This window comes from Zootoca vivipara, chromosome 2 (genome assembly GCF_963506605.1).
Source record: "Zootoca vivipara chromosome 2, rZooViv1.1, whole genome shotgun sequence".
Lineage (NCBI taxonomy): Eukaryota > Metazoa > Chordata > Lepidosauria > Squamata > Lacertidae > Zootoca > Zootoca vivipara.
In genome coordinates this window covers 7815754-7836325 of record NC_083277.1, presented here as the reverse complement: position 1 = coordinate 7836325, position 20572 = coordinate 7815754, and the positions used below count along the sequence as shown (strand labels likewise).

Sequence of the window (20572 nt, the reverse complement as noted above, 5' to 3'; positions counted from 1 at the left end):
TCTCGAAGCTATGAACATGAGTTTGACCAAACTGCGGGAGGCAGTGCAAGACAGGAGTGCCTGGCGTGCTATGGTCCATGGGGTCACGAAGAGTCGGACACGACTAAACGACTAAACAACAACAACAACAGGCTCTAGGGGAAAGGAGCAGTTTTAGTCTAAAACAAAGAATCTTTCAAAGATGTATAATCTATTGCTGGAGAGGCATACCAAAGATGAACAAACAAAATCGGTAATGATTGATTGGGCAAAAGATGTTGGGCATAATATAATGATGGAAGATTGGGAAAGGTTATGGAAGAAGAATATGAAGTTTACCGCATGTAATGTGTTGAAAGAAAATATGATGAAGATGATGTAGAGATGGTATCATTATATATATTTTTTCTCTGTTTTTCTGTTTTTCTTTTCTTTTCCTTTTTTCTTTTTTTGTTAAAAATGTATTATTTGTATTATATTATGATTTGTATAAATTATGTTTTTGAATGGTTGTTTTTTTATAGATGTATTTAATTTTCTTTTTTGTTGATTGGATATATTTGTTTGGTTTTTTTTGCTTTGATGTATTATTTTAAGACATCAAAATAAAGATTGTTTTTAAAAAAAGAAAAGATGATGTATAGATGGTATCTTACACCGGTAAAACTAGCTAAGATTTATCATAAACAGGACAATAAATGTTGGAAATGTAAGAATGTGGAAGGAACCTTTTACCACATGTGGTGGACTTGCCCCCAAGTAAAGAGCTTCTGGGATAAGATTTATAATGAATTGAAGAATGTGTTGAAAAACACGTTTGTTAAGAAACCAGAAGCTTTTTTACTTGGGATAATTAGAGAGGAATTACCTAAGAAAGATATGTTTTTTCTGTATGCCACAACAGCAGCTAGAATAGTATTAGCAAAGAATTGGAAAACTGAAGATGTACAGTGGTGCCTCGCTAGACGAATGCTCTGCTAGATGAATTTCTCGCTAGACGAATGGGTTTTGCGATCGGAGGTTGCCTCGCAAGACAACGAGGTTTTCTATGGCCACTGCTTCGTCTTGCGAAGCATGGCCATAAAGACCTCCAATCACAAAACCTACAGGGTATTCCTCTAGTGAAAGGGGAACCAGCTGTAGCAAGGGAAGAAGGCAAAGGAAGATGAGCTGTCAGCGCCTCTCAGCTGGTCTTCCTTTGTCTTCTCTCCACGCTGCAGCTGGTTCCCCTTTGTGTTCCGCTGGTCTCTGCTGGTTGCCGCGAGCAGTGAGGGGCAACCGGCAGAGACCAGCGGAATACAACGGGGAACTAGCGCGGGAAGAGGGGGGGAGAAGCGGAGGAACAGATCCGGGCTCAGGGAAGGCAGGCAGGCAGGCAGCAACAGCCCGGCAAGGCTCCGGGGCTGTTGCCGCCTGTCTGCCTGCCTTCCATAAGCCAAGCAAGCAAGCAAGCACCGCCACTGCAGCCAGTCCCCCAGAGGCCATAGGAATGCATTAATTAACTGTTAATGCATTCCTATGGTAAATGGTGCCTCGCAAGACGAATTTTTCGTAGGACGAATTGACCGTCGGAACGAATTAAATTCGTCTAGCGAGGTACCACTGTACCTACGGTGGACGATTGGCAGATGAAGTTGATAGAATTTATGGAACTGTCCGAGCTGACTGGGAGACTCCGGGACCAGGGGGAAGAATCGGTGGAAGAAGATTGGAATAAATTTAAAGTTTATTTAGAAAAGAATTGTAAGATTAATAGTTTTTATTAAAAGTTTTGGAAGTATAAAGAGGTTGTGGAAGAGCATTAGTTGAGTTATTATTATATATTAAGATTTAGTTAGGTGTTGTTATTGTATTCAGTTTTAAGATTTAATTAGAATAGAATTGTATTTTGAGATAATTATAAGAGATTATAAGATTGATAAGGTAGAAAGTGATATATATGTTAAGATAATTATTAAGAAGATTGCAATCAAGATATGGAAGTACTAAGGACGTAATATAATGAAACAGAGGGGAGGAAGTCGACAAAGTTAGAATTTTTCGATAGAATAATGTTTTGATATTTTTATTGTAGTGTTTTGTATTTGTTTTTATGTTTTTGTGTATTTCTTCTGTGTGTTTTTGTGTTGTATGTTCTATTTTGTAAAATCAATAAATATATATATTTTTTAAAGGGGGGGAGCAGTTTTTTCCTATCACAAAGCCTATGAATGAAAATGTTACAATATGAATACCACAACTTACTAGGTGTGTGTGTGTTTGTGTGTAATCAAAAGCATGGGAAGCAATCCAGAAGCATTCGCTGCTACTTGAGAAAACATTCACCAAATGCACCAAAGACCTGGGGACATTTTAAAAAAAGAAAAAAATCACGTGGTCACTGAGTTTCTGAGTCATTTCCAGGAAGGGTGACGCCCAGTGACTAAAAACTGAGAAAGTGAAACTTAACTTAGTTCTTTGGGGGGAGGGAGCCATGGCTGCTGCAGGGGGTCACATGCAGTGTCTCCGTGATGAAGCCACTTGCTCCATCTGCCTGGATTACTTCAAGGATCCAGTGACCATCCCAGAGTGTGGCCACAACTTCTGCCGATCCTGCCTGATCGAGTGCTGGGGGGAATCGGAGGCAGAGGCTTCCTGCCCTCAGTGCAGAGAAAGAGTCCAGAGAAGAGGTCTCATCCCCAACCGGCAACTGGCAAACTTCGTAGAAATAGCCCAGAATCTCAGCCTTCAAGAGGAAGGAGGAAAAGGGAGAGTCTGCAAGGAGCACCAGGAGCCCCTGAAGCTCTTCTGCAAAGTCCACGAAGCCCCCATCTGCCTGGTGTGTGACAGATCAAAGGAACATGAAAATCACAAGGTGATTCCTCTGGAGGAGGCTTTGGAGGAATACAAGGTAGGAGATCCCTGGATATTGATGGGGAAAATGGCTGTGGATTCTTCTTGGGAGGTTTTATTTTTCATTCTCAGGTCCAAAGCAGGCATGGCATGAATTGGTGGTGGTTTATTATGTAAAAAGCAGCCAGGGGGAAGCCTGAGGGCTCCTGGGATGACTGAGAGGAGAGAGTTGAAGTCTTTCTCTCTGCCAGGGGGACAAAGGGATCTTCCCTTGAAATACTCACAGCAGCTTCAAAGATTTGGGTTGGGATTGTGGCAGGGAGGGAAAGGGTTAACCTCATTCACATCCCCCAGCAAGGTTGCTTGTACATATGTTTGTTTAATTTCCAAGCAAAGGGTCTGCTGGTTTCTCTTTAAGGTTTCCAGACTCAAAAGAGAGCAGGGCAATTAAAGGCACAGAAGTCCTGTCCTCTATTGAGTCTGGCAACTCTAAAAACACTGCAAATGTAAATTGCACATACACAACTAAGTACACTTAAATCTCCTCTGGTGGCCACAAGCACACGTGGGCTCTGGCTACTGAAGAGTAAGCAAGCAAAGTAAGCAAGCAAACTGGTGAAGGGGCCCTTGCTGTTGGGAATGGACAGACAAGTCCCAGGCCCCTGTGGGGCAGCGTGAGGAGGAACCTCTCTTTGGGGCAGCTCAGAGACCAAGAGGAGGACTCCTAAGGAGAGGGGAGAGGAGAGGAGGCTGAGAGAGCACTCCGCAAGGGAGGGGGTTTGAGAAAGGGTGAGGGGCTGCCAGCTCTGCAAGCAAAGGGGGACCAAACTGGGATCCTGAGCCCTACAGGGGTGCTGCAGAAAAAAGGTAGTTGGTCGAGGGATTCATGGACCCAAAAAGGTTGAAAACCTCTAGACTCTTATTTCCTCCAGTAAGATGCTTTGCTATTATATCAAGGCCACCGAGCCTAAGAAGCCAGTGTAATATTCATCTCTCTGTGTGTGTGTCAATCAAACTTGAGTTTTTCTTTTTCTCTTTAGAGAGAGATCTGTCACCACCTGGAGATCCTGAGGAAAGAGAGAGAGGAAATTCTGGCCTATCAAGCAAACCTGGACAAGGAAAGCAAAGACCTCCTTGTAAGTGTCACTATTGTTACTAGTGAGGGAACAAGCACTTGAAGAATGGAGTCAGGACCGAGGAGGGTTGGGGAAATCTGCCCATTTCAGCTTCTCCCCATTTCTCCTTTTCCCATATCAGTTTGTTTGTTTATTCATTTATTATTCTGAAAATGAATCAGATGTTAGGTTAGTTACTTCTTTGTATAAATATTTTTATATGTATTTTACCCTCATAAATACATTTTTTGTGAAAATTACCTGGCTGGGTCAACCTTGAACAATTCAGAGGTGTGAATTTCAAAGGATTGCTCTGTTTTGGTCTCCATATTTTTTCAGCAATAGCAAATTAGGTAAATTCACCTTTGAATGCAGCTAATTTGAGTTTACAGTGGTACCTTTAGTTACGAACCGCCGACACAGGATTTCCGTTCTCATCCTGGGGCAAATTTCTCAACTCGAGGTAATTCTTCCAGGTTAGCGGCATTTGTAACCTGAGGCTTTTGTAACTCGAGGTAACAATGTATTTCCCATTGTCCTTTATTATGTGAATAACAGTCAAGGAGAAGTCTGAGGAATTGTGAGCTGAGAGGGTGGAAGCAGTTCAATTCAAATCCTGATTTACCATAAATATTACTAAAGAGTTGTCTTTCTAAATGTGTGCAATTCTTCATCTTTAGGAAATTCAGGGAGCTATGGGGATGAACTCTGCACTTTCTCATCCTCATCCTCTGTTTCTGTTGCCTTCCTACACCTAAATGGCCCCAGTCTAAACTGAGGGGTCTTTTAAGTCCATGGATATTCTCTGAACAGCTATGAACTCTGGTTATGCCATACCCCAAAACATGCGGGGAATATCCTGTGGGTATGTTTAGGGTGGCAAGAGATGATATATTAATTTATTATATACTGTACTTTCTATCTTGCACTAGAAAGTTCTATAAGTTAGCAGAGTTGTTAAACAACCCCCCTTTTAAATTCCACAGCGGTTAGCTAGTTGCGGGCTCATCTGAGCCTCACTATTTAGGATTCCTGGTGTCCCTTTTTTATATCCCTCCTAAATGAATAGACACGGCCATCTGATTAAAGTTAACATAAAACTAGTTTACTTACAATAATCCAGTTCACAATAAGCTCCCTGAACGCAGACTTAATTTACTGAACAACATATAACTATGTGAACAATCCCATAAGGTAAGGTTACCAGATTTTTTTCAATGAATCCGGGGACACTCTTCAACTTCAGTCGGAATGATAGGATTTTGTTTGGGGACTGATTTGTAAATCTGGGGAATCCCCGGGAAATGGGGACGTCTGGTAACCTTACTAAGGGAAATAGTCTCAAGTAACTGCGACTGAGGAGTCACTAACTCTTAGGAACACACAATGGAGAACACACAGAGCAGAACATGGAGGCCATGTGCATTGAAGTAATGTTCTATTTGACGGCAATATGTTTTTATATCCCACATATCCATGGCTAGAAAAAAAATGCTCCTTCCTTTAGGCTGTAGCCCTCTGCAAAATAGAAGTCAACAGAAACAGCAACCTAAAAGGCACCAGTCTAAACTGAGGGGTTTTTTATGTCCCTGGATGTTCTCTGAACAACTTAGAATTCTGGTTATGCCATGCCCCAAAACATGCAGGGAACATCTGTGGCTAGAAAAAAATGCTCCTTCCCTTAGGCTGTAGTCCTCTGCAAAATAGAAGTCAATAGAAAGATCAAAATAAATGTTTACATCTTTAGCCACTGGACGTTTCATGTCTCTGAAAAATCAGAAGTGCCCTCCCTGTGGAATTCTCATAATTCTCTTCCGGATGTTTTGAAGGCTGACCATCTTCTACACTCAGACCTCCTCTTTTCTTGCAGAAATTAACAGAAAAGGAGAGGCTGAAGACTGTGGAGAAGTTCAAAGAACTGCGCCAGTTCCTGGAAGAACAAGAAAAATGTCTGCTGAATCACGTGGAAGAGGTGGAGAAGGAGATTGCAGGGAGAAGGGATGAGCAGCTGGCCAAACTCTCCAGGAATCTCTCCTCTCTTGAGAGGATTATCCAGGAGATGGAGGAAAAGGGTCAGCAGCCAGCAAGTGAACTCCTGCAGGTAAGACGGTGACAGGAACAGCCCATGGGTCCAGGAAGAGGCTGCCTCCCATCTTTATGTGTCCCTTTCATGTATACAAGGAGTTCAGGGGTTCAGTTGATGGAGCTTCTGGTCAGGTTTGTAATGGACAGGAAGACCCAAGAGACCTGACTTCCGCTTCCACCCGCCATTAGGGATCGGCAGGGACCTCGAGTTCTCCGAGGTTCCCTGCGCAGAAAAGGAAAAGGGGGAAAGTGAGAGCGACACAACCCCCGTTTTTAAGCTTCAGATTGGGCTTTCTGAAGACGTGGTCTCAGCTGAGCTATTTTTTGAGCCTCCTTTGCCTCCCGGTAAACCCCCCTTTGGGGGGTGACGAGAGAGGGTGAAGTCGAAGGCGAAGCTCTTGAGCAGATTGCTACCTTTCTGCACGCAGCTCTGAGCCGACCTAAATGAGCGGTGGATCTTTCCCAACCTGGATTTGGAACAATTGGAACTCGTGAGTAAAGAAAAGTTTAAAATTTGAGCAATTTGGACGGAGGAACGGGGCTTAAAAGGGATGGGAAGTCGCCCCCCCCCTCGCTGTGGCAAAATCGAAAGTAATTACAAGCAGCTACAGCCGGATATGGACTTTAAAAAATAATATCCCCGGAACAGCAACTCGAAATCTCCCCAAAATCAGGGGAAGGGGAGACTAGACTGTGCTTGAGAGACCCCTGAAGTTTCATTAAATTTGGATGTGTATTTTCGCTGTAATTCACTCCGAAAGAGGGCCCCCCGGGACCCAGACAATTGCATGGTGACGTCATAAAGGACTCTGCTATTCTTATGAACTCTCCAACTCTCACTACCTAAAGGACCTTTGAAGTATTTTGGCAGCTGTTAGAGCTGTAAAAGGACTGAAAAATTACAATTTCTCTGCTTGTATGCTGTCAGGGAAGTAAAGGGAAAAAAGGAAAAAAGCAGTGGACTTGAAGCCTGGGACAGACTGTAAAAGTTATCATTCTGCCAGCTGCTGGGAGTTACTGGGATTTTACCTAATAAGTCTCTGGGAATATTCCATAAAGCCCCACTGTCTTGCTTTGCATTGACCTTGAAGTGCAGCTGCAGAGTATTATTTATCAAGATTGTCTCTTTTGTAAGAATATTAGTAAAGAGAGCTGGACTTTGAATTTACAAATAAAAGACTAGTTCAGACTGTAAATTGGAATGGAAATTTGAAGGGGGGGGGGAAATCACCAGCTCTGGTGGCACAACAATCCAGGCTGGCCCCTGAAATTTGAGACGATAAAGAAAGAATTTACCCAAAACAATGAGGCTGGATGAGAAACAGTGGAAGTGTATATTCGACCTCGTGCAACAGATATTATGGGATGTGAGAGGAAACAAAAGACTGATTCAAGTAGAAGACCAACAAGATTTACCCCCAATGGATTTGGAATTACAAGTAAAAACTGTGGATATAAGAAATAAAGAGGAAGAGGAAGAGGAAGAAGAAGAAGAAGAAGAGGGGAAAGGGTTGGGGAGCTCTGTGCAACTGGTGAGAGAAGTTGCACAAGAGGCTGATTTGATCCAAGAAACATCAGAACAAGAGGAAATGTGGGACTCTGATCTCCCAGTGGGAGTGGGAGATCAGGTCGAATATGAAGAATGGGTATGGGTCTGTGCTTCTCTGGTGAGGGAAGGGAGGCGTGGCATAGAAGACAAGACATATTGGGGGGGGAGGTGGAGGAAAAAATTGGATGTGAGGTAGATGCTAAAGTTAAAGGGAAGCAATTACAGAATGGAAGATTGGGAGGGTGGTCTGGGTTGCTGGAGGCCAGGGCGGGGGTGGGATGAAAGGAATATATAATTATAATTAGGACGGATTAACAAGGTCTGAATTGGAAAGGGTTAAGGAATGAGACATGGTAGAGCTGGAATTATAATTTAGGACGAGAGGAGTTTATAATTTAACATATTAGATGGGATAGAAATAATAGTTTAGCATATTATTGGAATATTTTAAGGGGAAAATTAGAGGTTAAGTAGAAACAAATAATGAGTCAATGATTAAATAATGTGAACTATATCAATAGTGGATGAATGGCAGAAGAAGTTGATAGAATATATGGAATTGTCTGGGGTAACCGGGAGGCTTCGAGATCGGATTGAAGAAACAGTGGAAGATGACTGGAAAAATTTAAAGTTTATTTAAAGAATAAGCTTATAAGAGAGTAGAACCAATGGAAGTGAAGGAGATACAAGGAGGTTGTAGATAATAACAAGTTAAGAAATAAGTATTGTTAGAATGTAGTTATAGGTATGTAGAAAGATATGGAATAGTAGAGAAGGTAAATATCAAGGAAGATAAGATATAGAATTAAGTCAATTTTAAAGTAAAGTTAGTTGTTTAATATGATTTTGAAATTACTAAAAGGGATTTACATTGTAACACAGAAGGAGGAGGACCGAGGAAGTCATTAGATGAGATAAAAAGTGAGATTATGAAATAAGAATTTATTTATTTTTTTGTATTCTGGTGTTTTTGTATTTTTGTATTTTAATTTTTTTGTTGTTGGTGGTGTTATTTTTGTTGTATTTGTTGTCTGTTATAAAAATCAATGAACATATTATTATTTTTTAAAAAAAGGAAGACCCAAGAGACCTGGGATGCTTAACTCACCTGAATGCAGACTAGAGATTCTTCTGTGGACTTGATGGAACTGGAGGTGGTTTTCTGCTCTTTGCTGATGATTTGTCTCCAAATGCCTTTCCACTTGGCAATGCTGCCTTCCTGCCCTCGGCTGGGCTTCACCAAGGATGCATTCAGGCCTCCTTCCAACATGAGCCAGTCTCTTCACCAAGCTTCTCTTTCTGTTCCCTCCACAACTTCTGGGTTGATCACTTTCCCCATGCTCAGTCATAGTGACCAAAGAGCAAGACAGAGGGACTCATCCAGACTGCTGCTTGTCCCACCCCTTTCCTCCAGGAAAACCCGCTGTTTACTTCTGAATGAGAGCAAACATCAGCCAGGTTTTCTCCAGATTGACGTTTGCTTTGATGTTGCACTAAGGAGCAGGTTTTTCCTGAGGGAAAGCGGCAGGGCAAAGGCAAAACCACTTGGACCCGTGTTTTCTGGGCACAGGAAAAGCAGAAGTGTGGATGAGCCCAAAGAAACACTGAGCTGTATTATTACCCCTTTGGAGGCATTTTATGCTGCAGGTGCTTTTTTTATTTCCAGTTGGAAAGTAGCATTTGAAATTTGGGGACTTCTGTGGAAGACAATTTGGGACAGTTCCTTGGTAGGATTATCCTATAAGTTTACTTATGCCTCAATTGCATAATTCAAACTGAATTAAAGTTAATAAATTATAATCTAAGACATGGGGTGGAATCTTCTCTTGAACCCACAAACGTGAAATTTCCCTAAAATGCTGGTGGATTTTCATAATGATTAAAAAAAAAATTGCAAACAGATGTCGAAATGTGGAGAACTTGATATCAGAAAAATTATCTCAGACTTGAAAAATAAAAGCTGTGAGAAACCCAAACTGGCTGATTCAGCCATCCCTACCCAAAACCTTGGCATGTGCCAGGCAGACTGGCATCCAAGGGCCAGGCTTTTCCTCCACTCTGAGGGGGTCTTCGTAGTGTGGCCTGTGGTGTGCAGTGAATTCCCTTCTTTCTCCCTCTAGGATGTGAGAAGAACCTTTCAGAGGTAAGTGGATCTGGCTCATTTCCATTAGCATCACTCCATGAGACTGGGGTGCAAGAACCTCAAACATGGCCCTCCAGGGGTTGCAGAGGAGAGACTGTAGGATTCACTCCCTGCAGCATCTCACAGGTAAAAGTAGAGACCCTTCTTTTGAACTTGTAGCCCCCCCAAATCCCCCTCCAAGGTTCAAGGTCAACTGCCTCCTCCCTCCCCACATCACTTCACCCAGGCACTTTCTTTTCATTGACTTTTTGGTAATTTCAAACATCTAGAAGAGAAAGTGCCAAAGTCAGGTTGTTTGATGCCTCTGAAGGGAGAGGTCCATGGGGTTGTGGGTGAGAGAAGGGGGAAGGAAGGGTTGAGGTTGTTCTCTTTGACCTCTTGGCAGCTTTGGACATCACTCCCGTCCTCTGGAGAGGCTCTGGGAGGGAGAGATGGCAGGCATTTCACTGCAGGGGTTTGGTTCTTATGTCCTGGGACCTTCCCAGAAAGTTGTTATGGGGCAGCATCATTGGAAGCCATGGGAGCCCTACAGTAGTGTCGCTTGGGGTTACATCTTGTCCCTTGTGCTGTTTAGCATCCTTACGAAGCCACTGACAGCTGTCCTCAGGGGTTTAGGACTGAGGTCTCCCTAATCTGTGGTGGGTACCCAGCTTTATACCGCTTTTCCATCTCAGTCAGGGCAGGAAGTTGAAATGCTAGACTGGGGCTTGGAGGTGGGTGTCAACAAATGAAGCTGGATCCTGAAAATTACCTGTTGGGAAATGAACTTCAACTTTGTTCATGTTATCAAGATCTCCTGCAATAATTTGGGAAACAGTGCCACAATGGGGCCATTCATTGTTTTTCTTTTCACCAGGTATGAGAAAAGAGAGAGTCCAGAGAAGCAACTGCCTTTCTCTTCAGAGCTGAAGAACAGGATCTTGGAATCCTGTGATCTAAATCACCTTGTGGAGGATACAATGAAACAATGGAAAGGTAATGAAAAATGGCTGCAAGAATTTCACACTGGGAATTCTATTACTTCAGAACTGAACATGCCAGGCTCTTATTGCATAGAATTGTGTAACCCCAGGATACCTTCCTTCTTGGTGCTCCGACCTTCATTTCCTGTCTCCCAGAATGGCCCATGTATATTGTGACGCTGGATCCTGTAAAGAAAGCCTGAACCAGAGTGTAGAGCAAAGTCAGGATATTTTTCCTCCCATGTGCTTCTGTTTACAATTCTTCAGAACCTCCTTTTCCTTTTGGTTCCCTGTCTTCACAATCTGGGTTTGTCCTTTTGGAGGTTCTCCTGCTCTGAATGGAGTCAAAGGGCATTAAGAAGCCCCCAGTTCCCCCTCTGCCTCCTGCTCAGGCTTGTTTCTCAGCATTGGAGCCAAGGTCTGAGGCGTCTCCCCCTCAGACGTCCCAGCGGCAGAGCTTCATCTTGCCACCGGGGGTGGGGCGCGGCACGGGTTTTGGGGGTGGGGCAGGCAGCGGGGATGGCGCCCTCTGGATCACGTTACATTGGAGCCCAACGCCTGAGCCGTCTCCTCCTCAGTCCAAGAATGTAGAGCCCAATTTCAGGGACATAGTTCAGAGACCATCAGGATTCATGCTGAATATTTTTATTCTGTTATTTGTAAGCTTGCTTTATGATTGCTGAGTTTTAAAGCTTTAGTTATTTTCATAGATTCTTCCTATGATTTTATTGTTTTTAATTATTTTTGTATGATTTAATTAATATTTAACAATTGTACTTGAATTTAAGGATGCCACGTTATTAATGTTACTTTTGTATGGAGATTTATTTCTGGTGTTGCCCTTACACTTTATAACTTTTTGCTTCCTCAGATGCTCTGTTATACAGGAAATCGATTCAGAAAGGTAAATTTCCAGGGGAGGAACAATTTCACAGGAGGGATGGGGACTGATATTTCATGGGTGTTGAACTGTCTATTCTGCAGAGTTTGGGACCCCCATCAATGGCGTAACTCTGGGTAACAGTCCTCTATTGGTGTTTCGGTTCTTTGAATGAATGAACTGGGAGGGGGTTTGAAGGCTTGGATTGGGGGCAGAGCCTGTCCCTGCAAAGAAACTGCACACGAGTCTGAGTTCGACTCCTGCCTATAGACTATTATCCTGGTTTCCCCCTCGATTTTATAGATTTTGCTTTCTTTCATAAAATTTATATACTGCTTGTTTCAACCTCACCAACCATTTCTCGTGCTTCAGCCATCCCACAATTCTTTTGAGATTGGCCCCATTCCACAAGGGAGGACTTCCCATTGCACGAGACCCTTGGAATTACAGTGCAAAGCTATGCCGATTCTTCCTCTGCAATCTGGTTTGTCAGCATACTTGGAAATTCTTTTCCCCCACCAGTTTACTTGGGGCAGATGTTAAACCTTCCTCCAGCCCTGCAGTACAGGTCCCCATTTTATTCATGGATTTTGAATGATTGTATTTTTCCATTTTCTAGTATGGTTTACCATTTCTGATTTCCCCATGAAATCATGGAATAGCAGAGTTTGAAAGGATCCCAAGGATTATCTAGTCCATGCATCCCCAAACCTCAGCCCTTCAGATGTTTTGGACTACAATTCCCATCATCCCTGACCACCGGTCCTCTTAGCTAGGGATCATGGGAGTTGTAGGCCAAAACATCTTAAGGGCCGCAGTTTGGGGATGCCTGATCTAGTGCAATGCAGGAATTACAGCTAAACATGTTTGTTGTTTTAATTCCTTAGGCCTAGTGAGTGATATTAAATTCTCGAGAATAATCTTTTGGAGAATATTTAACATCACTACTTAGGCCTACAGTTGTCGTCTTTGCAATTATTTGTTCTAAGATTTCATCTTTTGCTTGAAATAAGGAAACAGATACTATGTTATGGTGATGTTTTTAAAAAAGTTTTTTTTGTTTTTTTTAGCTATTGCATTGTATCCCATTAAGCCTCTCTTTTTGCTTCCTCAGATGTTCAGTCATTCAGAAATCTTCAGAGAGGTAAATTTCACATGGAGACCCCAATTCACCGGGGGGGGGGGGGTGGAACTAGTGTTTTAGGGGGGGTGTAAAGAGTCTCTTCTGTACAACTTGACTCTAGCCCCCTGCTGTTTATACCACAAAGGCAGAGAGGGTGGACTTGAAGGTGCAGAAGGGGGAGATATAAATTACCCAGAAGGATCAGACTGAGTAGGGAAGAGTTTCATTCCTGCCTAGAGTTGGGTTGCTTTTCCATGTGATCTTTTTCAGGACTGGTTGCCACGTGTCCTCTTTTTCTCGGACTGGAAAAAAATTCTAGTGGATTAGACTCAGATCTAAGGCACCTAGCCTAGAGCAGAGAATCGCAACAGAGCAGCATCTTAAGCTAGCGACATACTGTATAATACCCTTTTCCTGTGGCTGAATTAAAAGGACACTGGCTCAGCTACAAGATCTTGGAGGAGGAGTCCGGGAGGGCAAGAGTTAACATCCCCTTGCCCTTAAGGAGAGTCCATATGCAGATGTTTAACAGTTCAATAAATTGTTCTGTGCACACTTATGTTCACAAAGAGGTGAACATGAACCCAAATACTTTCATGTGGCAAGCGAGGGAGCAATACGTATTATTATTATTATTATTATTATTATTATTATTATTACCGGTATTATTATTATTATTGAAAGTTCAGAACATTGCTACTAGCAATATATCACAGCTTTGAAAGTCTATATAGAGTAGGGGTATTTAAAATGAGTGTCGTCATAGCGATCCATGGTTAAGAGTAGAAGTTGGCAAATGTGTCCTCTTTTTTGCTCTTCAGAATACAGCAACTCTACACTTGCGCATCATGACTGTCTAAGCCCCTAACTGGTAACCTTTTGAGTTATTCCCCCCTTCCCCCAGGGAACTAGTCTTCTGCTATATGTTAAATCCAAAAGAGAATCATGGAATAAGTAGTCCTTTGTAAAATTGCCCTGCCACCTTGCTCCTCTTCCCTGACGGCAAGCCCTAAACTTCCAAGATGGTAGGAAGACAAGGAGAGACCAAGTGGGTGAGAGAGATGGAGAGCAGGAATAAACAGGCTCCTCACTTAGTGTGATTTTCACTTGTGGGCCCAGAACATGACCCCCGTGAAAGTGAGCGGGATGCCTATATGTTGTTTTGTGTTGTATTTTTATGCTGTGAACCACCGTGAGACCTATGGATGAAGGGCAGTAGGCAAATGCGATATTATTATTATTATTATTATTATTATTATTATTATTATTATTACAGGGGGGTCCCACCCCCACCCCAACCCAGAGGTCCCCAAAGGCCAATTCTCACAGAGATTGTCAGAGGAAAGCAGCTTCTCTCCTCTCCTGCCGCCTCCAATTCTCCTCTCTTTCTCCTTCACTAACACAGAAGAGCTGAGTAAAAGGTTTAATGGGTGGTTTTTCCTCTTAGAAAATGCCTGGGTTGAGAGGAGGGCAGACACAATACACATCAAATAAGTGAAGAAAACTGATTTAAAAACCAACAAGGAAGATATTTATTCTGATGAAAGTCTGCAAGGAGTCTCAGTCTTGCAAGTGATGCAAAGAAATCCCAATTATCTGAAAGGGAATCTGGGGTTTTGGGTTGTTGTTTTTTTAAGAAGATGTCTGTTTCTGTCTCATGGATGACTCTGCCTAATCTTCTCTTTCCCTCATCTTCTCCCCAACAGCAAATGTTACTCTGGATCCAGACACAGCCCATCCCTGGCTCATCCTGTCCGAGGATCGGAAAAGTGTGAGATATAGAGACGAAAAGCAAGACCTGCCCAACAATCCTGAGAGATTCAGCAACTGGCCTTGTGTGTTGGGACGTGAGGGATTCACAGCAGGGAGACATTTCTGGGAAGTCAATGTGGAAAGTGGGGAATGGTGGGAAGTGGGGGTCGCCAGGAAGTCTGTGGAGAGAAAGGGCATCATCTGCATATGCCCTGAGGAGGGGTTCTGGGCTGTGTGGAAGAGGGGAGATGAGTTCAGGGTCCGCACCTCCCCTGATTTCTCTCTTCTGTCCCTGAAGCCCAGGAGGATCCGGGTGACTCTGGACTATGAAGGGGGACGTGTGTCTTTTTCTGACGCAGACTCAGGAGCCGAACTCTACACGTTCTCAGGAGCCTCGTTCTCTGGAGAGACCCTCCTCCCTTTCTTTTGTCTGTGGGGAAATAAAACTCCCCTCAGTATCTCCTGAGGAGACTAAATCTGCCTCTCAGGCCCTGTTGGGAGTTTCTCTCCAGACCAGAGTGACCGATATAAAAAACATCTACCCGCCAAGAGCACATTGGGCAGTTTTTCAAGGGGACCTTTGAGAGAATTCATTCCAGTCAAAATCAGCAGAAATAACAAAACAAAAATGGGTTTGCTCTTGCTTTACATGTTCCTTTCCCCAGTATTCCCTCTGCAGTCACACTTTTAGGACAGTCACACTTTTAGGAGCCCTAATAAATTTCCTCACCTTCAATCGTGTCTGAATTGGCAGTGGATGAGACTCTTAATCCCAGGGTTGTGAGTTTGAGCCCCACGTTCGACAAATGTTTCCTGCACTGCCAGGGGTGGAACTAGATGACCCTCAGAGCCCCTCACAACTCTGCAATTCTAGGAAACCTTCCTCTCCCCACAAGACCTTATCCAGCTGTGAAAATTCATGCACCTTCCTCCCCCCCCCACCTGCCTGAGGGACACCTCCCCTTGCTCCATCCCCTATATGTTGGTTTGTGTGTCATCCTATGTTTCCCTGTGAGCCTCCTCTCACCCTGTGGAAGGACACAAAAGGGGCCCATTTGGTCCAGCACCCAAGAGGGGTCACCCAGACCCCTCTTGTGGAAAACCTGCAAGTAGGACCAGAGAGCAAAACCAGCCTCTCCCCCTCCCTGCCCTGCAGCCTCCAGCAACCGATTTTACAAGCATGGGCGCCAACTTGAATAAACCTTTTTTTCTTGGGGAGGGGCAGATAAGCCATGATCACCTCCACATTTGGTTTGGTTTCATCACTTGCCTTCGGTCACCTCCAGCACCTTCCCCTGTTCCTTGGTATTGGCACAGGCACCCCTTGCCCTGGGCACCCTGAGATGGGGGTACTGCCCACTGCCCACCCCCACTGCCAACAGGCAACACATGCTTAGAGCAGCAGGAAAGGTGTGCAACACAAGGCGAGCGAAGGAGTTGAGTTGAGGTGGATTTGATGAGAGAGGTAGAGAGGATTTTGAAATAGAGAGAGAAGCTAGAGAGGTGAGCGGTGGGGCAGAATCTATAAGAGTTAAGAAGAGAATTTCAGTCAGGGAGAACGGGGAGAACTAAGTCTAACGGTTAAGCTTAAAGTGAACATAACTGAGAAACCAATAAGAATTGATATGCTTGTAAGATCTGCACAATAAATAAACTTATTTGTTTTGTTCACTGTTCAACTGACTGAGTTCAAATCAATTGTGTACCAGTACACAGATATACTGGTTGGTGGCAGCAAAGGGAAGAAATAGGCGAGGGAGGTATTGGGTCAATAGACCGTCAAATGTCCGGGGACCCTTTACCGGTGTAACTCGCCACATCGGCCGTCATCAGTTCTTGGAGGGACCCCCCTACAGCACAGGGAGGAGCATAAAAATAAGCTGCATTTGAATGTTCTGGATCCGAGCAGGATGCTGGTGGCCTCTAGCTTGTCTGCCCCATATTCTTTCTCTATGGGCCACATGTGGGACCTAGAGACACTCTGGGGAAATGTGTCCCTAGATGCCTACACACCACTTTCCAGCCCCTTCCACACCATCCTCAGTGGAAAAAAGCAACCCTCATTACAAGTGGAAGGGGCCAAAGGCCACATTGGGAACCCAAGGTATAAGCTGACATGAGTGGCCTTTTTGCCTAGAATGTACAATGCCCCCGCCCCCCCAGAAAACCACGAATGTTGTTGGCTGTGTCCCTAACACATTGGCAGTCAGAATGCAGAAAAACAATGGGAGCAATAAGCATGTTCAAGAATGCTGTTTGAAGGTGCACAACACAGTGTGACTTTAAATGACACAATGGGTGAAACATCAGTGCTTAGATTGAACCCTTTTTAAAGTAGGCCATGCTGGAAATAGGCATACATAGAACTGAGCAAATGCCAATATTCCATGAGGTTGCAGAGCAGAGAGAGAAACTAATAAGCGGTATTCAATCACTGCGGCTCAGAGCTACCTTGGGCTCTTCCGCAAGTGTCACCTAGTGTTAGAATATTATGCTAACACCTAGTAACAGTCACTCCATCAAGCTCCCTGCACTGTTTCTACCCCAACTGGTCATTATAACTTTAAGAACTAGTAACTGAGCTTATTCCTTTCCTCCTCCCTCCTCATTCCCCTTTCCTTTTATGTCACCTATTTTAGCTTGCTTTTCGTTGATCTTTGAAACTTCATTCTTATTTCCTCATAAACAGATGCCTGTGTTCAAAGAAAGAGTTTGAGGAGCACATTCACACTAAAGTGGGACTTGAACCCATGATCCTGTGATTAAGAGTCTCATGCTCTACCGTCTCAGGAAAAGCTTCCTGTCTATCACCCTAGAGAGCTGCTGTCAGTCATTGTTGACAACACTGAACTAGGTGGAGGATGATGATGATTTATTTATACCTGGGCAGTGCGGGCACATGCTCCACCACTGGATGGGAGTTGTAGTCTGAAGCAAACAGAGGACACCAGGTTGGCAATGCTGAAAGTGTCTGTTGCAATCTGAAGTTCTTTAACCAGCATGCTAAAAACGAATTAAGTTAGAATTAGCAACCAGACTTTTAGGAGTTCACTTCACAGAATCAAGTCCCGTTTGCTAAACCAGAACTCCCATCCAGTTAGAGTTTCTAGAATTCAAATATGACAAGGAAGCCTTTGAATGAAAATGTTACAGTATGAATACCACAGCTTACTAGGTGTGTGTGTGTTTGTGTGTAATGAAAAACATGGGAAGCAATCAGAAAGCATTCGCTGCTCCTTGAGAAAACATTCAGCAACTGCAAAGACCTGGAGATATTTTTTTTTAAAAAAAGAAGATAAAGATCACGTGATCACTGAGTCATTTCCGGGAAAGGAAACTCCCAGTGGCTGAAAACTGGGAAGGCAGAACTTAACTCGGCTGTTTGGGGTGAGGAAGTCATGGCTGCTTCTGGGGGTTACATCCAGTGTCTCCGTGATGAAGCCACTTGCTCCATTTGCCAGGATTACTTCAAGGATCCAATGATCAGCCCGGAGTGTGGGCACAACTTCTGCCGATCCTGCCTGATCGAGTGCTCAGGAGAATCGGAGGCAGAGGCTTCCTGCCCTCACTGCAGAAAAACAGTTCAGAGAAGGAGCCTCATCCCCAGCGGGAAATTGGCAAAGTTCGTGGAAATAGCCAAGAATCTCAGTGTTCAAGAAGGGAAAGAAGAAGAAAGAAAAGGAGGAGTCTGCGAGGAGCACCAGGAGCCGCTGAAGCTCTTCTGCAAAGTCCACGAAGACCCCATCTGTGAGGAGTGTAAGAAATCAAAGGAACATGAAAATCACAAGGTGATTCCTCTAGAGGAAGCTTCTGAGGAGTACAAGGTAGGAGATCCCTGGATCTTGAGGGGAGAAATAGCTGTGGATTCTTCTTGTAGGTTTTATTTTTAATTCTCACATCCAAAGTAGCCAAGGGGAAGCCTGGTGGCTCCTGGGATGACTGAGAGGAGGGAGTTGAAGTCTTTCTCTCTGCCAGGGGGACAAAGGGATCTCCCTTGATATCCCTGAGTAACATCTGCAAAGTAGGTAGAAGTTTGGAGTGCAGCGACTGAGGAGGGAGCACAAGGTGAGCTGGGCTTGGGAGACACTCTGTTGGTTTTGTGGGTTTGTCTTTTTGGGGCTGTGTGTGAGAAAGTTTGTGTGCTTATTGTTTCCTTATTTGTTTGTGTGCTTGTGCTTGTTTTCTAGGGTTTTGCCTCTTGGATTTGGGTGACTGTCCAGGCTTGTGTGTGTGTGTTTCTAGCCGGTGACCTTGCAGGTGTCCTTGGAAGTGTGTTCTCCCTGAGCACATGGTCTGAGGGGGCGGGGCTTCTGGTGAGTTAGGGGAGCTGAGCTTGGGAGACACTCTGTTGGTTTGTCTTTTTGGGGCTGTGTGTGAGAAAGTTTGTGTGCTTATTTGTTTCCTTATTTGTTTGTGTGGTCTGACCAAGGCAGAGTAGAGTGGTACTTGATCTAGAGCCGGGCCTTCCCATGCCTGCGATGATCCCCACTGGGCTTTCCCACACCTGCTGTGGGCTTCAAAAAGGCACAACGGGGCTTGTTGCAGGCATGGAGGGGCTATGACACCACCTAAATCCACTGTACTTGAGCATTGTACTTATAGCTGTTCACGGAAACAGCATGCAGGTATGAGAGATTACATCCTCCCTTATTGCTCCTACTTTGCACTATTTTTGGGTGCTTTTGCCAGGCAGTAATAGGTGCTTTAGCTCTGTCTGTGGTTGAAGCAAGAGAAACAAAGAAACAAAGCAAGAGAAACAAAGAGAAACCCCAAAAAAATGATATTAGAATAAGACATGTAACTAGAGTAAAAATTAAAAAAAATTCAAGCAAATAATAACTGCCGTAAAGTGTTCTCGAAACTACGAACATGAGTTTGACCAAACTGCGGGAGGCAGTGCAAGACAGGAGTGCCTGGCGTGCTCTGGTCCATGGGGTCACGAAGAGTCGGACACGACTAAACGACTAAACAACAACAATAACTAATAACTAATAACAAGTAATAACTACCATGATAAAGCACTGCTATAATTATATATAATAAAATTTTGGTTTCATTCGCCTTTTTTGTGCTGAAATGTCACAACCTGAACAACCATGGCTCCCCCCCCCCCAGTTTTGATCCTGGGTACGCCCCTGGAACCACTGGCAATAATCTTTGAAAATTCCTTCCTGGCGAAGTTCCAGCAGACTGGAGGAGTGCAAATGTCCCTATTTTCAAAAAGGGGGAAAGAGAGGACCCAAACAATTACCACCCAGTCAGCCTGACATCAATACCAGGAAAGATTCTAGAGCAGATCATTAAGCAAACGGTCTGTGAGCACCTAGAAAGAAACGCTGTGATCACTAAAAGTCAGCATGGGTTTCTTTTTTTAAAAAAAATATTTTTATTGAAGGTTTTCTCAGTTTACAAAGACGTGTACAATGTCTCTCATAACATTTTTACAGATCAGTTTCAATTGTTGAGACATTGGGGAGGAAAAGGGGGGGAGTGGTAGATAAGGGAAGGGGGTGTGGGGGTGTGGCAATGTTTCTGTTTTACTTAATGTGTGTGTGGGGGGGTTGTCAGCAATGCTTGCATAGGTTCCTTGTTGTGCATTTGTTTTCCTTTGGTGGTGAGAGTTGTTGGGGTTGGCCTAGGATATAGTTTTATTTTGTGGTTGGCTGTGGTGGTCTGTTTTATGTGAGTGGGGTGGGTGGGTGTTCTGGGTCAGGTTAGCCAAATTGATTTGTATGCTGTTGGTGGATTTCTGTCGTTGTCTTGTTGGCCTGTGTATGTGATGAAGGGGAACCATATTGGGGTGAAGCCCTCTTCTTCTATTTGTCCCCGTGTCAGTTTCAACTTATTGGTTAGTTTTTCTAGTAGGGCTGTTTCCCATACAGTCTGGTACCATTGGTCCATGCTTACTCCTGACAGGTCTTTCCAGTGTCTGGTTATGATGCTTCTGGTTGCTGAGAGTAAGTGGGTTATGAGTTCTTTGTGATGTAGATGGGCGTTATTGTCCTGGAAGATGTTTAGCAGGGCCAGTTCTGGGGTAAGTTCTAATGTTTGTTGGGTTATTTTACCTATTTCTCTTACGGTTGTTCTCCAGAATTGTTGGGTTTTGGGGCATTCCCACCACATGTGGAAATATGTGCCTGTTGAGGTGCATC

At 43.9% G+C, this 20572-nt stretch overlaps 1 protein-coding gene across 1 annotated transcript in view; it reads left to right on the top strand.

The window, feature by feature from the left end:
* The first annotated feature begins 1440 nt into the window (after positions 1 to 1440).
* LOC118080222 (uncharacterized) overlaps positions 1441 to 20572 on the top strand; it is a 38551-nt gene continuing 19419 nt past the window's right edge. Inside the window, exons 1-9 of the mRNA XM_060270916.1 lie at positions 1441 to 2869; positions 3852 to 3947; positions 5797 to 6027; positions 9681 to 9703; positions 10560 to 10678; positions 11537 to 11569; positions 12660 to 12689; positions 14375 to 14881; positions 17739 to 18244. Of these exons, the coding sequence (XP_060126899.1) occupies positions 2453 to 2869; positions 3852 to 3947; positions 5797 to 6027; positions 9681 to 9703; positions 10560 to 10678; positions 11537 to 11569; positions 12660 to 12689; positions 14375 to 14881; positions 17739 to 18244 (1962 nt within the window). The 5' untranslated portion in view covers positions 1441 to 2452. The remainder of the gene's footprint in view (positions 2870 to 3851; positions 3948 to 5796; positions 6028 to 9680; positions 9704 to 10559; positions 10679 to 11536; positions 11570 to 12659; positions 12690 to 14374; positions 14882 to 17738; positions 18245 to 20572) is intronic.